At 44.0% G+C, this 24584-nt stretch overlaps 2 protein-coding genes across 2 annotated transcripts in view; one reads left to right on the forward strand and one right to left on the reverse strand.

The window, feature by feature from the left end:
- Nucleotides 1-14942: 14942 nt before the first annotated feature.
- swap70b (switching B cell complex subunit SWAP70b) lies at nt 14943-24513 on the reverse strand. Its single transcript, XM_031565137.2, has 7 exons — nt 24173-24513; nt 23268-23449; nt 21089-21196; nt 20027-20193; nt 18214-18412; nt 16435-16531; nt 14943-16139 (listed from the first exon to the last, which is right to left on the reverse strand). The coding sequence occupies exons 1-7, from the start codon at nt 24312-24314 to the stop codon at nt 16012-16014; spliced, it is 1023 nt and encodes a 340-aa protein (XP_031420997.1). The 5' UTR covers nt 24315-24513; the 3' UTR covers nt 14943-16011.
- Nucleotides 24514-24539: 26 nt separating this feature from the next.
- The window catches only part of ampd3b (adenosine monophosphate deaminase 3b), a 9954-nt gene continuing 9909 nt past the window's right edge, over nt 24540-24584 (forward strand). The window contains exon 1 of the mRNA XM_031563403.1: nt 24540-24551. Coding sequence (XP_031419263.1) covers nt 24540-24551 — 12 coding nt within the window. The remainder of the gene's footprint in view (nt 24552-24584) is intronic.

Genomic DNA, 24584 nt, shown 5'->3' on the forward strand with positions numbered 1-24584 from the left:
ATAGACTGGTTATGCTGCTCCCTGATGAAAGTAAAATGTTTCTGCTGTTACCTCAGAAATTGCCTGTTTTATTGATATGATTGTGGCCCTGGATTTTTTTGCCAGTTTTATTCTTTTTCATAACGAACAGGATAACATTAATGCCCTGACAATGGCAATGAGCTTTAATTTTGTATTTGCTTTGATAACATTGTTTAAGTTGAGATTTAAAATGAATATTTTATTTAACTGCTACTGTATTAAAATGCTGATGTTAAAAGTGTTTGCACAACAAATGTTATGGCACTTTCGTTCATATGGCAGAACATTTAAAATAAAAGTGCGCTATACACTACTTTTGAATTAATTATTGGATTTTGCGTATACAAATGCGATTAATCGTGATTAATCAGGGAAATCATGCGATTAATCGCGATTAAAAATTGTAATCGTTGCCCAGCCCTAAATATTATACTACATTACTAACATATACAAATAAACTACAGCTTTAGATTAGATATTAATGACCAGAAAGGCCTCACAGTCTCTTCTGTGAAGATACATGGCCCAGTCATTCTGTCTGGATGTATTTACTCTGACCTTTAGGCTTTTTTCTGAGATACAGACCTCTGGTTAACCTTAACTACTGAATGTGTCTGCATAAATGGTAGAGTGCTTTTTCAATTAACCTTCTCTCACCTCCAGGTAACACTCACGTCACCACACTGCCTGTGTGTGCGTGTGTGCGCGAGTGTGTGTGGGTGGTTGGAGGGGGCACATACAGGTCAGAAAGATTATATGGTGCAACAACATAAGAGAAGATCACACTTGCCCACACCGCCAGGAGACACGATTGTTTTCTTTCAAAACAGAGATGTCTGTTGCGGCATCCCCTGAATGATTCCCGAATCCTGTTACTGATCTCACCCTGTGGCAGAGCGGGCCGCATAAGCGGGCGCTGTTACTACATGCCTTCAGTAACTGATAGGCATAGTCATACATAGCTCTCTTCAATAGGTCCCCAAAACCCCAGTGATAGAGAGGGCACATGAGGTAAAAAATGGAAGGGTAAGTCAAACAAAGGTCTGTTCTGTGTGTCACAGATATCCTGAACTATGTCAGCATATAGGAAGGCTGGTTTCTCCCTGAGAGGGGCTTTTTCTCACTTTTTTGCCACAATATGTTGTTCATGCAAGATTAAGCAGAGCAGACTCCTATGAAGTCTTCTGACCAAATACTTGCCACTGCTCACTTGTTAAACCTCAAAGTTATTTTTCCTCACGGCCCTGTAGCCGTCTGTTCCGTGTGTGCATTCCAAACTAAGGTGTTCGTACATAGGCCTGGGTCTCGGACCAAGCAATACACCATTCCAACCAATTATCAATGTTTCTTCATGAGCACCGAAAGGAGGGGGTTATTATATGATTGGCAGTTCAAATATCAACAATCTTTCAGCAGAATCATGGACTTTACCTTTAATTTAATAGTGGTATATGTTGAATTCCTGTTGCATGACGTATATTAAGAGAGACCAGTGCAGGTCCCACAACCCCTCATGTGGCCTCTCTGGTATTGGCAGTGTCAATTCCGTTTTAAGCAAGAACACAAGTTGTTAAATTCCACCGTTGTTTTGGTTAGTTTTACTGTGTTACAGGGCCTTTCCTAGAGTCCACCAACACATGGAGAGGTCACTCTATCCAGCGACTCAGGGGGGGAGTTGTAGTCTGGAGGTCAACTGGGGTTAATTTGCCATCTGAGCTTATAACTCAGCCGAAACCGTCAAAACTCTGCCAAATATGTGATGGTTTCATGGTTCTGGTGTGACAATGTAGCTAATGGTTAGTTATCATATTTGCTGACACTTCAATGGTAACCCTGGAAACAATGGATTGATTCTTGCATACGAAGTATGGGATTGGTTAGGCTGCATCACATTTTGAGGTTGTTTTTTGTCTTGGTGTCGCCGCCTTGTAAATGGTTGACCTGGGTTCGATTGCCGACCACTGCTAGATGCCTTTGTAAGCCACTTTGGATAAAAGCTTCTGCTAAATACCGGACCTTTTCCTTTACTTTTACCCTTTTTTTCTCGACATGTGGCCCTTTCAAGTAAAAACCTAAGTGTTCACTGATGTGGCTTTCATTTCATGCAACAACATGCACACTGAAGGCTGTTAGGAGATATTTTAACACTTGACATCACAGAGGATCAGACTTCAAAAAATTGACCTTTGTACAATAATGAACATGAACTGTCATACACATCCATTTATATATTCATCAGATGCACTTAACTCAAGACCCATAGTCAGGGAGCCAAGGAGCTTAAACACAACTGACAAAACCAGGGTTATGTTTTGTCAGCACTCATTCCATCGTCATGTAGGAAAATGTGGGTCATGTCAACATGGTGGTATCAAGAGGTGATTTCATTCTTACCCCTTGACATAGTTACTTACACTTGTTTTCGTGGTATTGTTCCAGAACTCTGCTCTGATTAAATCATTCAGATTTCAACATTCCCAACAACCATTTTCAGTTTCAGTTATTTTTCCACAAACGTGAATGTTATTGTGTTATTTAGGGCCGTTGTGTATTTCACACATAGGTGTCCTTTGTCCAAACACTGTGTGCAACATTTCTAAGGTTGATTAATTACAATCAAACTCCTGCTAGGGCTTGGTTTTGTAAGTGTCCTCAGGCTAAATCTGTTTTGTAGAAATGAGACAGGTTAGATCTCAAACGCATTGCTTAAAGAACCCACTGAAGACATCGGGAAGTTGAGTCATTCATCCTTTAAAAAAGCATGCCTGTCCGCCTTGGCAACTGCAGGCAAATAGGAAACAACATGAATAGGGCTGTTGGCTTTTTTGTTTATGTCATCATGTTTTCATGATGGGAATATCTATTTATATTGTCCCTCTCAAGTAGGGATTTTCATCAGATTTCAGCTCAAGTTAGTATCACTGCTTTCAAAAGCTCATTAAGCTACATTTATTTACCTTTAATCACTTTATGCAAGTTAAGTTGGGCACTTTAACTCAATCAGCTCTTTATTTCATTCACAACAACTAGAAAAACACTTGTTCCTACAGGGAACTCATGGAGCATTGCAGCTAACCTCATGCCTGCCTACATATCAGTTGACAGTGGTATAACAAGAAGTCAGGAATTTGGCCTTGTAGTTTCCCGACTTGTACGCTGTGTGTCATTCTTTGCTTGCTAAGAATTCATCTGAATATACAAGAAAATGTTTGTGTGTGTGTGTGTGTGTGTGTGTGTGTGTGTGTGTGTGTGTGTGTGTGTGTGTGTGTGTGTGTGTTGTTATGCGTGTCAATGCACTTAAATCATTCAGCACCAGTTGTCAAGAGAATCGTTTTAATTTGAGGAGCATGTGAGGATCTCTTGACCACCAATGCTTACTCTGCAAGCAGACGCCACACTCAGTCGCTCCAAGATTGCTTTGAACGTGTGGGTTGACTCCCATAAAACAGGATACCCCCCACACTGGAGGAGGAGAAGAGGCCTGGCCTGCAAGCCATTGTGTATGTCTGTTGCTGTGGTGGGGGGTCGGAATAGCTCCAGTGTTTCCGCAAAGAAGTAAACAACTCAAGGTCAGAACATGGGTGTCAGGGAGGACGATCAGACCAGACGCTGAAACACGTCCAAACGCAGAGCATGATCGAGTGTTTTAACGACCCTGTCTTAAAGTTACTCTTTCTAAATGTGGTGCTTAAGCCTTTGTGTGAATGCCTCAGTGAAGAAATGATATTGTACGACTTGAACGGACGCGTGGCCCTATCGATCATGTTAACAGCTAAGAGCAACAGGGCTGAGGCCGGAGGCTGGAAAATTACTGAGTTGTTGAAGCTGTATGGAAATTTACAAATTTGAAGTGATCTTCTCCAGGTTGAAGTGGGAGCCAGCACAAGGGGAAAGAATCATCCACACATACCATTTCCTGTTTACCAGTCACTGTTAGTAGATGAAAGTAGGCGATGCGAAGAAATCTAAATAATGGAATGATTAAATCTTGCCAGTGCGCGAGTAATTTTCTTCTGTTATTTGGTTGTAATTGGGGGCAGTGTGTCTACCCCCATGGATTAGTGAAAAAACACAGCTTCCATTTGCGGTCCTCACTGAAACATGCAGTTTGTGGGTCATGCTGTCTCTGTATATCGCACTGCCCTTGTATAGGATCCAAGATGTTAGTTACATGATTTATTATGTTATTAGATAACATGTAATTACATTCTGATAAATTGCATTTGGTGCCTGGAAAGATTCCTTCAGTTTAAATGCACTTTTTCAAAGATGTTTGTCCTCTTTCTAAACATATCTTTCTAGCCAGAAAGCCACGCCAAATGGGCACGGTCCCAAAGTATCAGGGGTCACGCAAAGCTATCGATTGACTGATATGCTGACCTGTCCCCTTTGCCTGCCTGGCCTGAAATGCTGTTCTATATGTTTTGTCTTCATGGAGGTGTTGCTAGTTACAGCAAGGCGATAGTATTTGTGAAGTTGATTGTATCTTGCAGATTCCATCACCTCCAATGAAAACCACCTGTCGCACACTGCAATTGAATAAAAGCTGCCTGCCAAAATCGATGCGCAGAATGGCGAGTAGGCACGCACATGCCCTGCCAAGAATCGTAGGCCTTCACAGTTGTGTTGTAATGCGTTTATGCAATATAACATATGCTAATAGTTTCTACGCATTGGTTGTTGGGGTTTTGCTGTGCAAAAAAATTAGATGCAGCGAAAGCCACTTTCTAAATGTTTCGCTTGATTTGCGGTTTTGTCCGATTTTCCAAAACTATTCCATAGCTATTGAGATAGATGCCAAGCTCTCGCGTAAAACATTTGCACAGAGCTGTCCAGAAACATTGTGTTAAGTGCCAGGGGTTTGTGCCCATTATGTAACTCTTCAGTCCTGATGTCAAATGATCTACAACGGCCTCCGGCTCCCCGGTTGTATCAGGAAAGATGATACAATCACTGCTGCTCTTAAACCGAGAGCTGTTAAATAACTCTGGAAGCCTAGGAGATTTATGATTAGCAGGACATGGGCTCGGTGCTGTTGTTACAGAGACTAGGGTTGTTCCCTAGTGCTGCATGCCGGCGCATCTTCAGTCCTGGCAGTTAGCACGCAGATGAACTATTTACTGCGATGGCAAACTACGTCATTGGGAATCCTTTAGTGTGGAAAGGAACATCGTGAAATGGGAATAAATAGTCGCGAGTTAATTCGGCAGGACAGGTCTTTGTCTCTCGCAGAAGCGTGGATTCCATTCTATAACACGAGGCTGAGGGGGTATGGGGGCTTGGGGGTTCCTGCTTTGTGCACGTGGCAGACACGTAAGAGTCGTGGTAACCTCGTCTTGGCCTCCTGACCTAGTTCTGATAAGGGCATGAAAAGGCCATTCATTTGAGGTGAGGTCAGAATCTGAATACGTTTCTATACGTTGTTGATCTCATTGGGATTTTGATTGGGACTTCTGTCTTTGCAGACCTCTGTAGATTCTAAGGGACTGTGACTCTGCTGGGTTGTGAAACCATCATACTGATATTTAGAGGTCTTCTGACCTGACATCATACTCTTTGGTCTTGCTTTCTGTTATGTGTATAGTCTGTTTGCCAGAGAGCACCAGGGTTAAATGTCAGTGTTTCGTCATTCAAAACACACCATAGCATACCCCACCAAATCCTGCTCAGTGGGTTGCATAAAGTGTATTGTTTCACTGGTTGTTGTGAGGTTACCTACTTAGCTGGATGGCAAAACAAGAAGAATAGTCTTCCAGAGCTTTCTATCAATTGGAAGTTTTTGAAGGAAACTAATGTAACTGGAACGATTTTTGCACAAACAACATCTTAGGCCAGAGCCCTCTTTTTCATAACTTTTATGCTGCTGAGGCTACATTCATTTATATGGTCTTGCAGGTTGCTGATCATTGCAAATTTTAGTGCTTTGGGAACATGGTTGACAAATTATACGAAAGGCCATGACTACATTGTATCAAAGACTAATTCCATTAAGAACCACAGACTCACAGACAGATGCATGTGCAAATGCACATAGACACACTATACATAGCCTAAAGGCAAATCATTTTAAGCACTCCTAGTAACATTCCCTGCATAATTAATATGCTCCTCCAGAGGTGTTTTCTCCTCTGCTCTACTAGGAAAACAGTGCAGCTTTTACGTTCCTCACATTTTTCCAGATATCAGGCTCATGATTTGGGAGTCCTGGACTCCAGCAGAACAGCTTGATCTGTCCCCGGTGAGTCGTAAAGAAACGACTGTAAAGAGCGGATCGCTCAACGCACCCCTCCACGCTTTCGCCTCTACTCGCTCTACAGGAGAGCATCAGCAGTATCCCACTACCCCACCACTGCTGGGTTACCCTCCCTAACCCCCCCCCCCCAATTCCACTACCCCTTTTCTGTTCAGTGCAATATTAATTAATTAAGACCTTTGTCAGGTTTTTAATGGCACACACGACACACTGGAACACACACGTGCATATATGGAGGCGACACAGGACACACACACACACACACACGCAGGTAGGCCTGAGGTTGCGGTGAATTTATTTTCTGCTTTTTCCCATCCTGGACCGTCCTTCCTCAAGGACCCCCCAGGAGCAGTGGGCAGCTTTGCAGCGCCCGGGGACCAAGTGAAGTGAACTGTCCATCTTTGGTCAGGGGTGGACATGAGTTCTGTTATTTTGCATGTTTTTACTGTTGGGGTTCTTAGTGGAGGAAACCCCTTGTGAACACGGGGAGAACATGCAAACTCCACACAGAAAGGCCTGGGAGATAGCCCACCTGAGCACTGTGCACTCTGGGGAGGACCTGCCCCCCAGAGCCAACAGCGCCCCATGCGGGAATCGAACCCATGACCTTCTTGCTGTGAGGCAGCAGTGCAAGCAGTGCAAGCAGCTGAGCCACCGTGCCACCATATCTCCCTCTTCCTATGGTGCAAGAGTGAATTATCGGCACTTGCTTTCACTCTCTCGCTCTCTCTCAACCCCTCTTATTCTAGGCCGCTGTCATTCTGCCATGGCTGTACAATGGGTCGTTAGAAAAGATGCACTTGACTGACCAACTGACAGCAGGAGGGTGTGATATATATCATACAATAATATGCCTGGGGAAAAAAATGTGCAGTTCTTGCGGATCCAAGAGATGTTTTTGATCCCATCCTTGTGTGATTGCAGACATGGAAAGTGTGACAGAAGCACTACCGTCTATTGTTTATGTGGCAGTAAAACAACGTCTGCTTACTTATGCCCTCAGTAAAAGCAGCGTGTGCGTAAGTCATAACACAACCACCGACATTTACAGCCGTATCCCCCAGTGCCTCACGAGTCGCCCTCCAATTCTGTAAATATCAACCTTTGCTTGGCGCACAAATCAGTGGTGTTATGAGCAGAGGTTTCTTGATGTAACTTATGTGACATGGCTCTAAATAAACCAAAGCAAAGGTCCCCAGACTAGAAAGAGGCTAAACGGTCCACAGATGCTGGATTGACGCTCTGCCACCAGTGTTGCTAGTGGGCGCGTCTGAGCTGTGGACATCTGAGTTTGGACTCCAGGTGCCAGTTTATCGGTAATCCACGTTAAATGGTAAATGGATTGCCTTTATATAGCGCTTTTGTACTCATAGAGCACTCAAAGCGCTTTAGAGATGAATGCCTCAGACATCTACCCACACACCGATGGCAGAGGCTACTTTCTATCAACCTGCGGGTTGGGGGTTCAGTGTCTTGCTCAAGGACACTTCGACACTTGGTGAGGAGGAGTCGGGAACGAACTAGCAACCTTCTGATTGCTTCCTCCTGAGTCACTATCGCCCGTTTGACCCCTAAGCAAGCTCAGAGTCTGTAGCCATCTGATAGTCACTGCTCTGTACGATGGTGGATGATACAGACTCACCGTGGAAACACTTCAACTTGGGGATTTCCGACAGGAAGTTTGAGACAGGGACACACACAAACCAAAAGTTCAGAATCTCATATATGGCCGACTCCACAGGTTCGATTAGACTTTGTCTTCATATAGACCTCAGTGAACTTAAGTGCTTAGGTCGATAAAAACATAGAAATCACTCTTCATGTACAATACTTGCATGATAGATCTGTGGTAAAGAGCTTGCATTGATTTCATACTACAATGGCATAATGCCCTTCAATATGCAAGGTAGGTCATGTACCTATTTTTTCTATTCTTCTGTATATGAACACACTGTTATCATAAATGCTATGTAAAAATTAACATATATGTATTTCACAGACTTTTTTCATACAGGTTCATTAACCTAACCTTCAAATCCGTGCAGTGGATGTATGCCAATTTTCAAGTGGCCGTATCCTAAGAGTGGATATTCACACGTATAAGTAGGGTGAAGTTATAAGATGTTATCCAGGGTTGTGTTATCTGAGTTGTGAAACATGAGCAGTTGCTCAACTAGCAAATGAGTCTTGTAAAGTAAAACTCAAGTCAATGTCACTGCAATTGCTATGTTTTTTGGCCCCCACACGCAAATTCTCTACCAGAGATATCTGATAAGGTTTGTTTTGGAAGAATCGAATGAGAGATTGTCCATCTCTTGATAAAAGTTTAGTAAATAAGTTAAATATCTGCATTAGCCTATTAAAGCCTAATCTAATGACTAAAGCCGGCGGCATGTAATGAACCCTTAACTGGCAGACCCTGATTCACCCAAATGAGAGACTGTGACCGCAGGTCATGATTAGTGTACGGTATAGCTGATGACACATATAATTACACCTTACCCTCCACAGCCTTTTAATCACAAGAGACTTTTAAAGGAAAACCTGAGGATTTTTTAACCTGGGTCCTATTTTCCACAGTTTTCTACAGTTTCTTTACAGTCAGTCCCTAGTAGGCAGTCCTTAGTAAAATGTTTAACTCAAAAAGATGTGAAAATAGGGCCCAGGTTAAAAAATTCCGAAGTTTCCCTTTAAGCCCTGTATGAATGTACATGTGTGTTATGTGTGTATACAGGTGCTGTATTTAGGTGTGAATTTCAGTGTATTCAGGCAGTGTATTGTGACTTTCAGACTGTACATAGGTGTGTGCATGGTTGTTGGTATGTCAGAAAGAGAGGGAAAAAGGTTGGGGAAAACGTGTGTCTGGTATTTGCATATGTGCTCATGTGCATGTGTTTGTGCATATTCACGTGTTTGTGCTTTTTTGTGGTTGTATCGGTGCATATTAGTGTGTGTGTGTGTGAGAGAATGGCTGCACAAGCAGATGTTTGCATGCGTATTCCTGTGTGTGTGCGTGCGTGCCAGCATCTCTCGTCCTCTTTCATGCTATTTTCAGCACTTGCGGGACGAACCTCCAAAGGCTGCTGACAAACAATGCCCTGGGTCGGCCTCCGCCGCAGCAGCCAGCCCAGGCAGCCGGAGCCAGAGGAATTATAAAGAGACACAGATTTCTGGAGAGCCGGCTGGGGAGCTGCGCGGTCCATGGGGGGTAGCTTGCATTTCTTACTCTCTTTCTTTTTTTTCTTCTCTCTCTCTCTCTCTCTCTCTAAGCCTTCTCTTTTTCTCTCTTTTTTCGCTGAGACGAGGCACTTGTGTTTCACATTTGCTCATTTCCGCACCTTCCTCGCAGCTAATGAAGGAGGAGAGTGGAAGCGGAGGGATGAGGAGGAGAGGTCACTCCCAATAAAACGCCTCCAACCTTGTCACCAGCGGCACGTAGTCCACTCAGCGCAGCGCAGATGCCCCACCCGCACGCTCACTCCAGCACACATCGGACTCATAACTCTCCGAGGTTGGAATGTGAGTGTGAGTGTGTGTGTGTGGGGGGGGGGGGGGGGCAGGAAGGGAAAAGCAAGAGAGATACACAGAGAATGAGAGGGAGATTGAAAGAAGGTGAGGGAGAGAGAGGACAGATAGTGAAGCAAAGTGAAGGACAGTGTGGAGGGGTGGAGGGGGCGGTGCATATTTAGATGAAAGATGAAAGGAAGAGAGAAACATACTGAAAGAACAGAACAGAAAATGAGATGAAGTTCATGTTCATGCAGAAAACAAGGACAGAGTGGGAGAAAGTAAAGGATGAAGGGTATAGGGGTAACTGTGGTGGCAGAGTTGGAGGCAGTGGGAGTTCTGGTGCGTGTCTGCATTATGGAGAGAAACACAGATAATAAGGTGCAGGTAGCTAGGCTGATGGAGTGTGTGACTCCTGGCACTGTGACATCTTTGGCTTCGTGTCATACTGACCCCTCGACTCAGCGCTTTCATTGTCAAGCTTCCTCAATCTTAGTTTCACTTATATTAGCAGCATTTACAAAGGTCAGCACTGTGCACCTCTCACCCCCTCCTCTGCAATTTTTATTTTTTTGCAGGGCATATTTATAACCTGAGAAAACTATTGAAAAGTGTGTGTTTCACATCCCCTGCTGTTTTTTCTGCGAATGCAATCCAGATATACTGTATGGTAAGAATATATTTGGGGTTACATCTTTGCCGTGACCCCCCTCCCCTGGTGCAGGGAGAACACAGGGGACCCCCCCTCCCTCCGCAATAAAAGTTTAGCGCGTTGCAACAGTCGCCTCGTCATTATTAGGCCACAGGAACAATTTGGTTTGAGATTGTCCAGGTCACGCTTAGCGCTGAGGCTGCACAAGTGCTGGATCTGTCCGAGGATGATGTGGCGCCCTGGGAGGATGAGTGGGATCATTATTTGCTTGGCGAAGAACAACAGGAAATGATCGAGGCCTTAATGACACGGACACATAGTAGAACCTCTGAGTCATGACTAGGTGGATGTTCCAGAGCCGTTGCTCCAAAGCGGCGGATCTAAATGAATTACAGAGGCAGCGAGCTCGTCTTTTTAGTGTGCTTACACTCGCATTATATCACCGATCCGAAAATATCCAAATAGTTGCACCCAGTCGCAATGGCATGGTGTTTACTCTGGCCCTACGTGCACTAGCAAACCTGTGTAAATATGCTCTTTTTGTGCATTCAGAAACCCTGAATCATCTCTCAGAGAAACACAAAGCGCTTAAAAGTGCTAAAAACTATACTGATATTCATCTTAATTTCCCCCCAACACCATGAAATCTGCCTCCTCAATATGCACTAAGGGGCCCTTCTTTGGAAGCGTACTTTCATAATTTCTCTCTAATCTGATGGTATGTGGACGTCAATTTATTCATTATCCCATTCATTCGTGCACAAATCTACTTAAGATTTCATGGTCAAATGAACGTCAAAAGTGAGACAGGCTGCAGTTTGAGCGTGGGCACGGCTCATGCACTCTGTCCGCCACACGTCTCTGTGACGGAATGAGATGCCCCAGCCGCTCTGAGGCGTGCAGGGATCACGCCATGGCCACCTCCAGTCTCGCATGTGAGCACCCTGCTCCAGCCTCACTCTTTGCTAAGGCACAAAACTCAACACATGGCAACCACCACCACACCCCCACCCCACAGGCTCTGCAGCTCCCCAAAGAGTTGAAGTATTCTTCTAAGAGGACCCTTTTTTCTTTTTCTCTGCATCCCTCTCTTTCGGTCTTTCCCTTTTTTTTCTCTCCCTTTATTTCTGTCATCTTTCTCTTTCCATCTTTCTTCTTTGTTTCTCTCTTACTTTCTATTAAGTGGTAGTTTATTAAGTTCATCCTCTGCTTTTCTTTACTCTTTAATTCTGCCTTTCCTTCTATCCATCTCTGTTTTTCTCTTCTCCTCCCGCTCCCAGTATCTCTCTTTTTCTCCTCTCTCTCTCTCTCTCTCTCTCTCTCTCTCTCTCTCTCTCTCGTTCTCTCCTCTTTTCTTTTCTTTTTTGCGTACAGCACAGCATAAGGGGCCGGCAGGCAGGATGGACTCCAGATCAGGAATTTAATGCATTTCTGTTTCGCATCACCTCTCAGGAATGTTGCGCTGGCGCTGGAGGGGCCCGCGTCGGCGCTGATGAATTCAAGGAAGTTTAAAGAGGCATGATGGGATGCAGGCTCTGCTGGGGGGAGGCCAGGGGGAGCGCATCCGGTGCGCCGGCTGCCCGTTCGCCCGCACGCGCGCGCGCGCTTAACGGCCCTCCGTCTTGTTGCGTAAAGGACCCTGTTGGTTCAGCTGTTTGCGCTGCATCTGGAGCGCACATTTGCCTGGACTCTCTCTCTCCCTCTCTCCATCTCTGTCTTTCCCTCTCTTCCTGGCTCTCCTTTTCTTCTCTTTCTCTCTTTTTATCCTGTCTTCCTCTTCCTTTTTAATACCCCAGGCTGTCACTTGTGTAGTGTGCGAGCGGAGGAGAGAAATGGAGACAGTTTGTTGTTTGAGAGATGATTGTTTTGCGAGGGTCACTGCAAGGAACTGGTGCCGACTGGCTTTCCAGCCCAATGTGGTTTAAATTGAGGAATGGACATGAACTTGTTGACGACAAAAAAAAAAAAAAAACAGCATGCTCAATCAACTTTTATTTATGTGAATGTGGCTGCAAGGGAACATTGTGTACTGACATGTTTTTTATTGTGCTTTTAAATAATTTCACTGTAGCATATCAAGGTACATTGTTGACTATGGCAAAGTGGCCATGGAGAATTCCACGTCGCAGACAGGGCTACTTGGAGTAATTCGCCAGAGGATCTACACTCATTTGTGTCTTGGTTTGTCATCATTTCCATTCAGACATTTCTGTTCTACTGGCTACTAACCCCCCCCCCCCCCCCCCCCCCCCCCAGGGAGAAGTGGGGCAATTGGACCTCAGACATGACCTTTTTACCCCAGGGGCTTGAAAAGCAACCCCTCAAAGTCTCTAATGCAGTTTTCCGGTTGTTTGTGGCCATAATGGGTGAAAAGTTATCGCATTAACAGGGCATATGATCATTCTGGACCTGGGGAGAGTAATGTTGTGACATGCTTCAGATGCCAAAAATGGTCGGAGGTTGATATGCTACCCCACCCCACCGCATCCCACTCACCATCTGTGTTCTGTTCTCCGTTGACTCCTTTAAGTAACAAACCACAGATTCAGATTCATGTTTTGTACAAAGCTGCAATGTCTGGGGTGTATTGTAGCATTTCCTTTGGGGGGGCTGGGGGGCTGGATCGTTCTAGCTACACAAGCACCTTTAATGGCTTAAATGATGTGCTTCCTGAAATGGTGACTTTAAACGACTAACTGATATAGGTACAGAAATTTCTCAGTTCAGATAAATAGCCTTAAAAACACACTGAATTCAGGTTGTAATTATTTATCCAGACACTCTGACTCAATACCAGGCATATAACAATTTGACCCCATTGTTCACATTTTTAACATTCATCAGTGTTTTCCAGCAGGATTGTTTGTCAAAGGTCGAAATGAAATAGTTCTCCTCTAATGAGATCAGATATGAGTGTCTGTCTGTCTGTCTGTGTGTGTGTGTGTGTGTGTGTGGCTCAGCTTTCCCCCAGATCACTGCTCTGAAGCCTGAGTGTCCCACTGCAAACGTTACTCACACAATCTGCTGCAGCAGTATCTTCCACTTTGTCCACACGAGGGCTTTTAAAGTCTATACAATGAGATGAGACTTTAAGTCTCTTAAAGTCCTTAAAATGTCCCTAAATTCTACCTGAAAGTCGTAAAAATGTCCTTAAAGTCTCTGAAAGTCCTTAAAATGTCCTTAAATTCTACCTGAAAGTCCTGAAAATGTATTTACACACGACCTGAAACCATGCAGCAGCCCCAATGTGTATTGAGGGCCCCTACATTTCCGCCATTATCCATTGGTGTGTGGTAGTCAGCCCCATAATTATCCCTGGGGTTGGAGAGTCGGGGCACAAATCTATTTAATGTTCACTTAAAAACTCCCTAAGAAATGAAGGGTTTCTCTTTGGTGGTGATCAGCAGCACTGATCCAGACACAGACTGGTGGACGGGGTCAGTCCCAGGTGACCAGAGAGGAATTTCTTCCCCTGGCACCACATCTTATTTTTTTTTGCGCTAATTTGAGTTGATGCAAATAAAATTGGAGGCTTAGGCAGTGTTGTCTGACAAATAAGATGGTGGTTGTTTTTATACTTTCAAATTGTTATTTCAAATATGTTGGAATGTTTTTTTTTTTTTTATCTGTGACATAATGGAAAATTACAACCAGACTTATTCACTTATCACACGTATAAATTGAAGGTCTGTTTGTCTCCTGCCAAAGAAAATGGCAGACTCTGACTGCTTAAGTGTGCTTTAAACACATAGGGAGCTAAACTGGCCACGCAAAGGTAAGCTGGCCCCGCATGTGCCCGTAGGGGGCCTCGGATTCAAAGGGGACACGCTGTGTTGGTCTGAGGCAACGTCTGTTCATTCGTTGAAGACCATTTTTGGATGGTTAGGCTTTGGTGCTAAATGTGAGTGTCAACATTACGTATGTTTTAGGTCACCGAATCTAGAATAGTTTACGGAAAATCTGAGTGGGTCCTGCGGTCACCTCCCTATGGCGACAAAACAACGTGTCGGGTAACATTCAAGACAAATTTTGCGTTTGTTGAAAGTTTTTTTTACACGTGGTTGTGCACAGTAGCAGATCCCTTGGCCTCAAACAGTATGCTGCACAATGTCACGTTGTGGCCATGTGCCTTGCTTGGAACTGGACATAAAGTTCATAAATAAGTTTTTATCAGTCTTTTCACTGGCACCAAAGCAAAACAGAAAAAGACCGTGGGGTCATGGTGACCTCTGCAGTAGGAATCTGTAACTCATGGCCTGATTTCAATAACATTGCAGCTTCCAGATTTACAGGTGATGGCCCCCAGGCGTTATGAAGCAAAAGCACACTGCTAACACAAATGCGTCCTCTAACTCTATAGCGACACCTGGTGGACAACATTATCGAGGTGTATGAGGAAATGCAGATGCCAGTCGCTGAGTCAGAAGGACTTGCATCCATACAGATCTTATGAGAGGCTAAGAAAACCGCCTGAAACATTTAACCAAGAAAGGACTCATGACCAAAGAATGTATCTGTGTGTTTATTACACTTTTATACAAGTAAATGTTGTGTCTTGGGTCTTACAAAATCTGACAGTCGAATATTACAACAACGTTACACTGTTAGTCTGAAATGAGGTGCCAGCAGAGTAGAAGCTGAACCAGCACGAACCCTAAGGCATTGGTTAGAGATAATGTGACAACTTAGCAGAAGGCTTTTCCATGTACACTTGGGTAAGGCAACAGTTGTTACAGAATGCTATTCATTTAACAGTCATTCTCACTAAGGTAGGTAAACATGAAAATGAAATACTTCTACAAAAACGTATTTAACAAATATCTCCCTTCCATGTGTATTAGTTTGTCTCAGGTATGACTTCAGTAAGAGTCAATGACGATGCTGCAGAGACAATGCCCTCTTTTTTCCTGTCTATTTTACCAGCCAAGAAAATATATTAAATAAGACCAAACCATAAAATGGCATATTAGCAAACACAAAACAGTTATTTAGAAGTGTTTACTTAATGATAAATGTTTGTCACATCACCATTTCATATTAGATTTAATACTATCACTTTGGTAAAGGAAAGAAAACTAATTTGTACTTTATTATTAATTTGTACTTTTGCTCACTCAACATTTGAATGTTGTCAGTCAGCATAGTAACAGTCACCTAGACACCTTCTTAGCTCAGTTCAGTTGGCTCAATGTTCAAGTGGGTCTAAAGGTCTCGCTCTCTCCCTCTCCCTCTCCCTCTCCCTCTCCCTCTCTCTCATTTTCTCTCTCTCTCTCTCTCTCATTCTGTGTGTGCTGGTTAGTCTAGATGACTTGACTGTCTCTAGGTGTCTTCAGGTAGTAAACATGGTGCTGGTTCTTTTTCTTCTGTGGACTGTGATGTTGTGATCCAGATTAATGTGCCCTATGGTCAAACAGTCTCTTTCTGAGGGTTCAGGTGTTGGTCCCTATCAGGAGATTCAGGCATTAGGCAGCGCGATGGTCCCCCTCTTTCTCTAGTAGTTCTGGTGTTGGTCTGACTTTCGTCTCTCTCTGTCTCCCTCTATCTTTCAGTTCTGGTTCTGGTCTGTGTGGTGTTCGGTCTACGGGTCCTGCTCGGTCTGAGCAGGCTTGCCCTTCTTGTCCTGCCATTCCTTCTGCCTCAGGCTCAGCTCGATCTCAGTGAAGGCAGCCGGCCCCCAGTTGGTGATCTTCTGTGGCCCCTTGGAGCCTGATTAAACAACACACACACAAGTCAAACGCTGGTGATAGAAAGCAGGATTAAAAAGAGAGCAGGAACGGGGCTATACTTTCACATTATTTTAAAGAATGTAGGTGATTCTAATTATGGGTAGGGGTAGTTCACAATGTTAGGCTTAAAGCCATGTAACCATATGTACTTGCATGACAAGTGCATTTTATTAGAATATGTGCTTGGCCGAGGCTTGACAAATGACCTAAGGCTACTTGTTGTCTGGACTGGAAAGGAGAAGGGCAGAAGCCAGGGAGAAGCAGATGGTGTTTACCAGGCTGAATGATGCGGATCAGACCCTCATGGTGGGCCACCTTGTCCTTCCAGCTCTTGGTGTTATTGGCGGCGTCCTCAAGTTTCTTCATGACTTCCTGTAAGGGTAACCAAACAATTACACATCCGAGAAAATCCAAACCACTAACACTGTGGGCCTTTTCCAAAACCCGACCCTCCCCGTTTCGTCCCGGAGTGAACTTTGTTTTGTAGTCACACTCATGACTGCGGAGGGCAGTCTTAATGAAAGGGTAGGGTGCGGCAAACTCGATGGAAAAAGGAAATTGATGTCAGAATAACTTTCAATAAATATTTAAACCACCATAAAATATACTTTTGGAGACCCTGGAAAATATAGGATTTCTTTCTTCTTTCATTATGAGTATGTGGAGCTGAATTTTATGTTTTATTTACGTTAACTTTTCTTCACGGACGCAGACTCGCTATTGGAGGGTTCTATAACCCACTTCCTCTCCCTGTTGACTGGTTTGTGATGGCACTTACTGTGGCGGACCATCCACGTGAATGCGCATATGGAGTGGAAGTGGGTAGGGAGAGGGTGCAGGAGTATGTTTGGAAAAGGCCCTGTGTCATTAGTCCATGAGTCAACTAGAAATAAAGCGCTTTTTTAAGCATTGTAAAAATGGAGGACAAAGTATATTTATTCTGGGGGGTGCTTCACATGATTCATTTGTAAACAAAAGGCACAAATGCTGAAATTAATCTCTGAGAACCAAGCAGCCACTAGATGGCAGTGTTTAGCAGTCTGAGTAAATTAATACCAGGCAGGGTCCCCCTGCAGGGGTCAGGGGAATCCATGTACTTTAAGAAAAACAAGAGAAAAAAAAAAAGAGTAAAGACCTTGCTATTTAACCGTTGTTTGTTTGTAACCCACTGCTCAATGTGGTCAGGAGGTAAACCCATAGGTCATGAGTTAAATTAGTTGTGGAGTGCCATGTTCAACCACTTCTGTCAGTGCCAGCATGTGGAGATGTGATAAGACAAGGCAGACTTATTTTGAGTTGCTGTGGGTATTCAGTGATAATGCTGATATATATGAGACTCGGTTATAGGTTTCAGTCTGAATCAAAGGTTGTGTAGTATAATAGCTTAAGTCTTTTGATGATGATTGACAGTTTATGCTTTCTTCAGCCAACTCTCTCTGAACACTTCATTAAGGTAAAGTTTTAATAAGGGGGCAACAGTTTTTAAATTAAAGTGACTGATAAATATTATTCAGGCTCACAATGGAAATATGCCTCTGTCTATCGTTGGTTATTCTTCCTTATAATGTGTACAACTAGACTGATTCTTGTTTTTATTTTCTAATGTCACCTCCACTTTACCCAAGTGCCCATAAGCACTATGGAAGGAATAATCAATTGATAAGCGCAGATATACTTCTTATGTTGGTACGTTATTACGCGATGGAAGTGGGGTTACGGTTAAGCTCATATTTAGGGTCAGGATTAAAACTGTGTAGTAACATAAACTTGTATGAAATGTACGTTAGTTTCAAGTCCACTGTCAAGGACACTTGTAATTATAAATGTGGGACACATCACCTCACTCTTTAAATGTGAAACGGTGTTTCTCCTCCTGGCCCTCAGCTGATGAAATGTAGTGTAAATGCAGTGTGAGTTTCCTAAGCCTGGTATATTGTTAGTATTGTCTCCTTAATCATTCATCCAGTCATTCATCTGTTCATTCATTTAATCAGTCAGTCAGTCAGTCAGTCAGTCAGTCAGTCAGTAAGTGAGTGAGTAAGTCTGATTATGACCTGGTATTGTTGCAGGGCCTCGTGTCTCTCGTTCTGGAGCAGCTGCAGCTGCTGCATGGCGTCATCCAGGGCGCTCTCCTTGGCCAGACGCTCGCGCTCCAGCTCCTGCTTCTCGGCCTCTGTCTGGGAGATCGCCCGCTGCTGCGTCAGGTGGAACTCCTCCAGCTCCGCCCGCTTGGTCACCTCCTCCTCCAGCAGCCTGTATGTGCATATACACATACACACACACACACACACACACACACACACACACACACACACACACACACACACACACACACACACACACACACACACATACACATTCATACACACAAACCGACACAGACATCCACAAACACATAGATACACATATTTGAATGCACTCACACAGTAAAACAGTAAAAGACAGATTAACCACTAAAATGCACCATAAAAAATGCACGCAATGTTAAGTTATGAACACCAAATGCAATTGTATAAGCAAATATGCATGCACAAACACACATACAAACTGGCAGACACAGTTAGGAACTTTGCATGTAACTTCACTTTGCATGTAACTTCACAACACCCCACAACATGTATTCAACAAGCTCATTTACACACCCAAATCATATGTACACTCCTCAGACACACATGCAAATGTAAACCCACAGTTACCATTTCACACGCCTTCATAACTTCACATCAGAATGGCGACACTTTAAACAGGTAGACAAATAACTATACACACAAACAGCTATACATGTGACTGGCCTAAAGCTCATCTGTATACATTTTTGAACAACTTCCTTTCTTGGAACTCAACAGCAAGGTTAAGGTTAATAATTTAACAGTGGCTTTCATCCAATGCGATGTACACAGTAATGAGATTAAGAATATCAACAATATCAAACGTTAACAATAAATACAGTAATAATAGTAATGTTTAAAGAAAGGGGCATATCAGAGAAACGTTATCATAAACACAAGGTTTGAAAAGCTGTCTTTAATGGTTCTTGAAAATAGCAAGTCTATCTCCAGAATTTGGTAGCTCATTCCTATTATCTGAGCCAAATTCCATCTCACAAGGTGGCTATGGCTTGAGCACATATTATGATAGCATATCATGGCAGCAAACAATAATCACACACACACACAGATAAGATGGTGGATATTTTGTCTCTCATTTGTTGTGGATATATCAACTTCTTGGTCACCAGTGACCTCAAAAGTGCTAACTTTACCGTTGTCAGCACAAAGGAAGGAAATGGATGGTGTCTGTGTGAGAGAGATGTGTATATGTCTGTGGAAGAAGGGGAAGGTGTGTGTGTGTGTGTGAGAAAGAGAGAGATTGCGCCAACGTATGCGTTGTGTCTACGCGTGTGACTGTTTGTGTGTGCTGCTGGCTGAACCCCTTAGTTCAGTGTTATTTCTAACATGTGACTTGGCCGCCAGAGGAAGTGACACTGAATGACTCAGAGTTGGTCTGGTCCCACGCCAGCGGCTCCCCAGGGCCACATGCTTGACTGGACACGTCACGTCGCTCGCACAAGTGTAAAACGGACCCTCATACCACCTCACTCACAGAAGTGTGAAACGGAACCGCCAGACACCTGATTCTAATTCTGTAGTGGAAGTTCCCTAAACTTGCTATATTATAATCACAGTTATCAGTTTGTTTCTGTGTGTGTGTGTGTGTGTGTGTGTGTGTGTGCGTGTGCTTCTGTATTAATGTGGTATATGTATACATGTGTGAGTGAATGAGGAGTAAGTGAGTGTGCTTTAGTAAATTAGTGCAAGTAGAATGCATCATTGAGAGAGTATGAGTGTGCTATGGAGGGTTCCTCACCGAGACTGGAGTTTGCGTACGGTCTCCTCATCCTGCCTGGCCTGCCTCTCATCATCTAGCGCCTCCTGCAGACGCTGGTACATATCCTCCAGCTCGTGTACGCGCTGCAGGTACTGCTCCAGCTCAGTGGACTTCTGCGCCACCTGCTCCTCCATCTGCTGCCGTACCTGATACACACACACACACACACACACACACACACACACACACACAAATGTACACACACAAATACACACACATTTACACACACAAATATACACACACAAACACATTTACACACACACACACACACACACAAACACACAAACACATTTACACACACCATAAAACAAAGGAATACATATTTGTACATACATAGATATGCAACATGAACAGAATTTCACATAAAGGGAAGTGTGGAAGTACACATAAGCACACACACTCAGAGGCACACACACATGTACTCTAATACACACTCTAATACACCCTCATGTGGCTCTGTTCTCATCCACAGTCTAATACACCCTCATGTGGCTCTGCACTTGTCTGGCTATAGCCCGCTCCTCTTTAGCAACATTTCCATTGAACTGGAAACACTGTGATTGCGTTTCAAATGAGTTTCTCATACCATTGCCTCTACATCTCAACAGCCTGTTGCACAGGTGTAGAGAAAGAAAAGTAAATGTGCCAAGCCTGCGAATGAACAAACAGCAAAAAAAAATGACTCTCCCCCGGGGACGAATTTACATACATACAGTCAAATCAGCAAGGGGAATGAATACGAAGGCATGTGTGCACCCTGCTCCGTGCGTTCACATTAATAACATGAGAAAGCAGAAGTGGGATAGGAGCACACTTCCTGAAACCGGGCGCAGCGTAGCTCCTTAGCACGCGTCATTGGACAGGAGGCCGTGATGTCATGCCCACATCCACAGCCAGAACAACAGAAGGAAGCTCTCACTACCTAAGGTCAAAGGTTAAATAGCACAGTAGCTCCAGTAGGTCCCACTGTGCCATCAAGCCCTGATTACTCTGTGCAATGTGTGAGGAAGTAAGGCAAGAATGCTTGGGAGACATCTCTACCATTTTCTCCTTCTCCAGGTCGACCCTGTAGCGGCCCTCCAGCTCATTCTGCGTCTCCAGCCTCCTCCGCTCCTCCTCTACGGCATTAGCTGCTGCGTCCTCCAGTTTCTGCACACACACACACACACACACACACACACACACAGGCCTGTCAACACTGTACAAAGAGGGAAGGGTAAAAACAGGAAGCAACCCGCAAAAAAGAAGAGAAGATTTTAACCATTAACAGCATGGAACAGCCATGAGAGACCAGACAGGCTGTTTGCTTTAGCTAGGGGGGTGGGGCTTTCCATTAGAAACAGCTTCACCAAAACGGACAAAAGCAAACAAAGCTGAGTGAAAACGAAAACCCACACGTAAAAATACCCGTGTCGAAACTTCTGAAGAACTCTAACCCAAATCTGGATCAATAAATGACATCATATTGAATACACAACACTTCACGCGTACACACTATCCACAGACAGGACCAATTTGTACCATTACTGGTTTTTGCTCCTAAGGGCATCTAGCCTGGTTTCACCCATCCTGTAAGTGTGAACTCATTCAGGTGCCCCCCGTAACAGGCTGGGTATTGTTTTTCACCCCCCACTCCAAGAGTGTGTATTGTCCTACCCCCTGTTTTGGGGGAGGGGTTGCGAGAGGTACGGACTACACCTCAATGGCAGATTGTTTTCTCATTCAGACTTTTGCCGTAAAACCCGATGTGGGGCAGACAAAGGGAAACTTGTTTTGCCAGAGTAAATAAAATGATTGTGCCCTTCCACACTGCATTGCCACACTGCATGCTCTTTACGTTGAAGGGGCTTCTATTGGTCATGTCACAATTTGCACGAGCCTCTCGCTTAGTTTCTGCTGCCCCGAGGCAAACACTTAAAACAATGAGAGGCTAAGAGACGTCTGTCCGTCCGTCTCAGACAAGCAGGCATCTCGATTGCAGTTTCTCCTAACCTCCAAGACTCCTATTGTTCCAAGTGTTATACAATAGCCTTTTATCTCACAATGGAGGTGGATCCTCTGTTTCTCAATGACTCAGCGAGTATGAGAGACAATGTCATGCCCTGTACATGTGTGCATTGTTTATTTGGCTCCTTTTGGCTCCTTGGTAGACCTGCCTCATCTTGGCTCAGGCCTTCCTCCCAACCTGACGTGAAACAGGTTTGTATTTCCCTGTGTCAACCAGGAAGGCCTTTCTCCTTGTTGCTTAACATTGCTTAACTGTATGAGCTTGACTAAGGAAGCTAATCAGGATTAAGACAGCTGAAAGAAATCAAGAGTCAAGAGGGGTTAAGTGAGAAATAACCCTCCCCCTCCCCCTTCCCCAAGAGAGCACAATCACCCTACCCCCCCCCCCCCCCCCAAGGGGATCTACTGAGAGTGAAACCACTGACTGTCACACTATAAATACACTTATGAACAAAAGACATGGAGGGAGAGATAGAGAAAGTTTCTGTTGCCAACTGGTGACTCGCACCCCGCCCACCCCCCTGCTTACGTTCTGCTGGGCAGTGTCAGCTTCTTCATTGTCACTCTTAACTGCTTGAGTGACACTGCTCAATGACCCACATTCACACTGGTGTGACGTCGTTTTAGAAGTGTCATATCAGTTCAGCTGACAAATGCTGGGTATAAGTGGGTCATTGAGAGTTAACACTGGGAAATACTGTGCGGCTTTACTTTACCTCCATTTGCAGCTTTGCAATGTAGAGGAAGGATTGCACGCAAATCACTTGCGGTTTCATTAAAAAGAGATAAAGCCACTTCTGTTCACACACATAGAAATCAGTGGTTCTGATGTTTGGACCAAACAAGCTCTGGCTCTGGCTCACCTGGTGCATTCGGCAAACACAATATGGCACCCCATTTAAAAACAAAATAAAATAGTGCTCTGGAGGTGCTCATACCATTGCCCCCCCCCTCAATCATGGCTACAGTCAAGTGCCTATGCCACAATATGGCACCCCATTTAAAAACAAAAGAAAATAGTACTCCGGAGGTGCTAACCCCACCACCCCCTCATCAATCATACAGTCAAGTGCCTATGGCATCTATAAGAAGAAATTGCCACTAGCCACAGACGTCTGCCAAATACCATAACGTAAACGTAAACATGTCAATTGGGCCGAAAGTGTGTGGGGTGGTTTATGGGAGTGGAGGATGAGGAACATGGCGCATTTACCTTCCTCATGGACTCCAGTTCGCTCTGCTTGTTCTCGTTGGCCACCTGCAGCTCGCGCATGCGCTGCTCCAGCTCCTCGTGCTCTGCCTGCTGCTTCTGCCGCAGCTCGCGCCGCTTCTGCCGGGCCTCGCGGTGTGGCGCCGGGCGACCCAGCTTCAGTAGCAGGACACACGTCTGGATGCCTGGAGAAAGAGGAGAGTAAGAAGAAAAGAAGAAGAGAGAAGAAAGAAAAGAGAGAGGATGAGTGAGAGAAAGAAGAAAGGGAGGGGAAAGGGTAAGGCAAGGGGCAAATAGATGAGAGGTGAGCGCAAAGCAAGGTGGGGTATGAGTCAGAAAAAGGAGACAGCGAGACCAGGCAAGAATTAGAGGCAAAGAATTATCAGAAGGAAGACTCTAATGATGGGTTGTGACAGTGTGGTTTGGCTGTGTATGTGTCAACTGTCACCTCAACAAGGCCTTTTTATAACCAACACAGACCGTAAAGAGCTAGAAACCGCACTGCAATGCACTGTACTATAAAGATTTGAATTAGCATGGGTGCTGAGACCTATTTACTTTTTACACCCCACTCTCACTCTCAGTTTTACTGTTCGGGGTCTTAGTGAAGGCCTGTCTCCATGGTTGGATTTGTTTCCATCCAACTAATGAATGCGCATTTTGGAAATCCTGAGTTGAAATTCACATAAAATCTAAAATCAAATATGACATTTATTCACCGGAAAGTCTGTTTTGAACCTGCAGCTGTTCACTAAACATTTTTTTCAAAACAATTATAATTCCCCTTGTAATAATTTGCATATAACATCTGACAGAAACATGCAGATTAGCACTTTCTTTCACCATCTTTTCACGAATGCATTTAAAATATGTGAAAGAGGTAGATGGAAACATAACTGTAGTCTTACCCTGGATCCATTCTTGTTTCTTCTTCTTGTCTGACACACTGATCTCAAAGCTCTTCTCTGAACATTTAATGTAAAGCAGACACTTCTTTCCTTCCTTGTCTGGCAAGGACTGTTGTGAGAAAGAGAGTTTTGCTTGGGTCATCTATATATCAAATGTATTAGGAATAGTCATGTAGCTTTTAAAATAATAACAAATGCAAGATGACATTCACATGTAGTAAATATATGACTGGTGTATTTTGACAACATATGATATTATAAATATTCAAAACATTTGAAATCGGTGTAGACATTTATGTATACAATTTTGTACAATAAAATGTACCATATGCTACTCGATTTCCATAACCACTTTTAATACGATAACATGTTTGACCGCGTATGATTCATCAGACCATATGGAATGCTTCAA

This window comes from Clupea harengus, chromosome 3 (genome assembly GCF_900700415.2).
Source record: "Clupea harengus chromosome 3, Ch_v2.0.2, whole genome shotgun sequence".
NCBI classification, from domain to species: Eukaryota; Metazoa; Chordata; class Actinopteri; order Clupeiformes; family Clupeidae; genus Clupea; species Clupea harengus.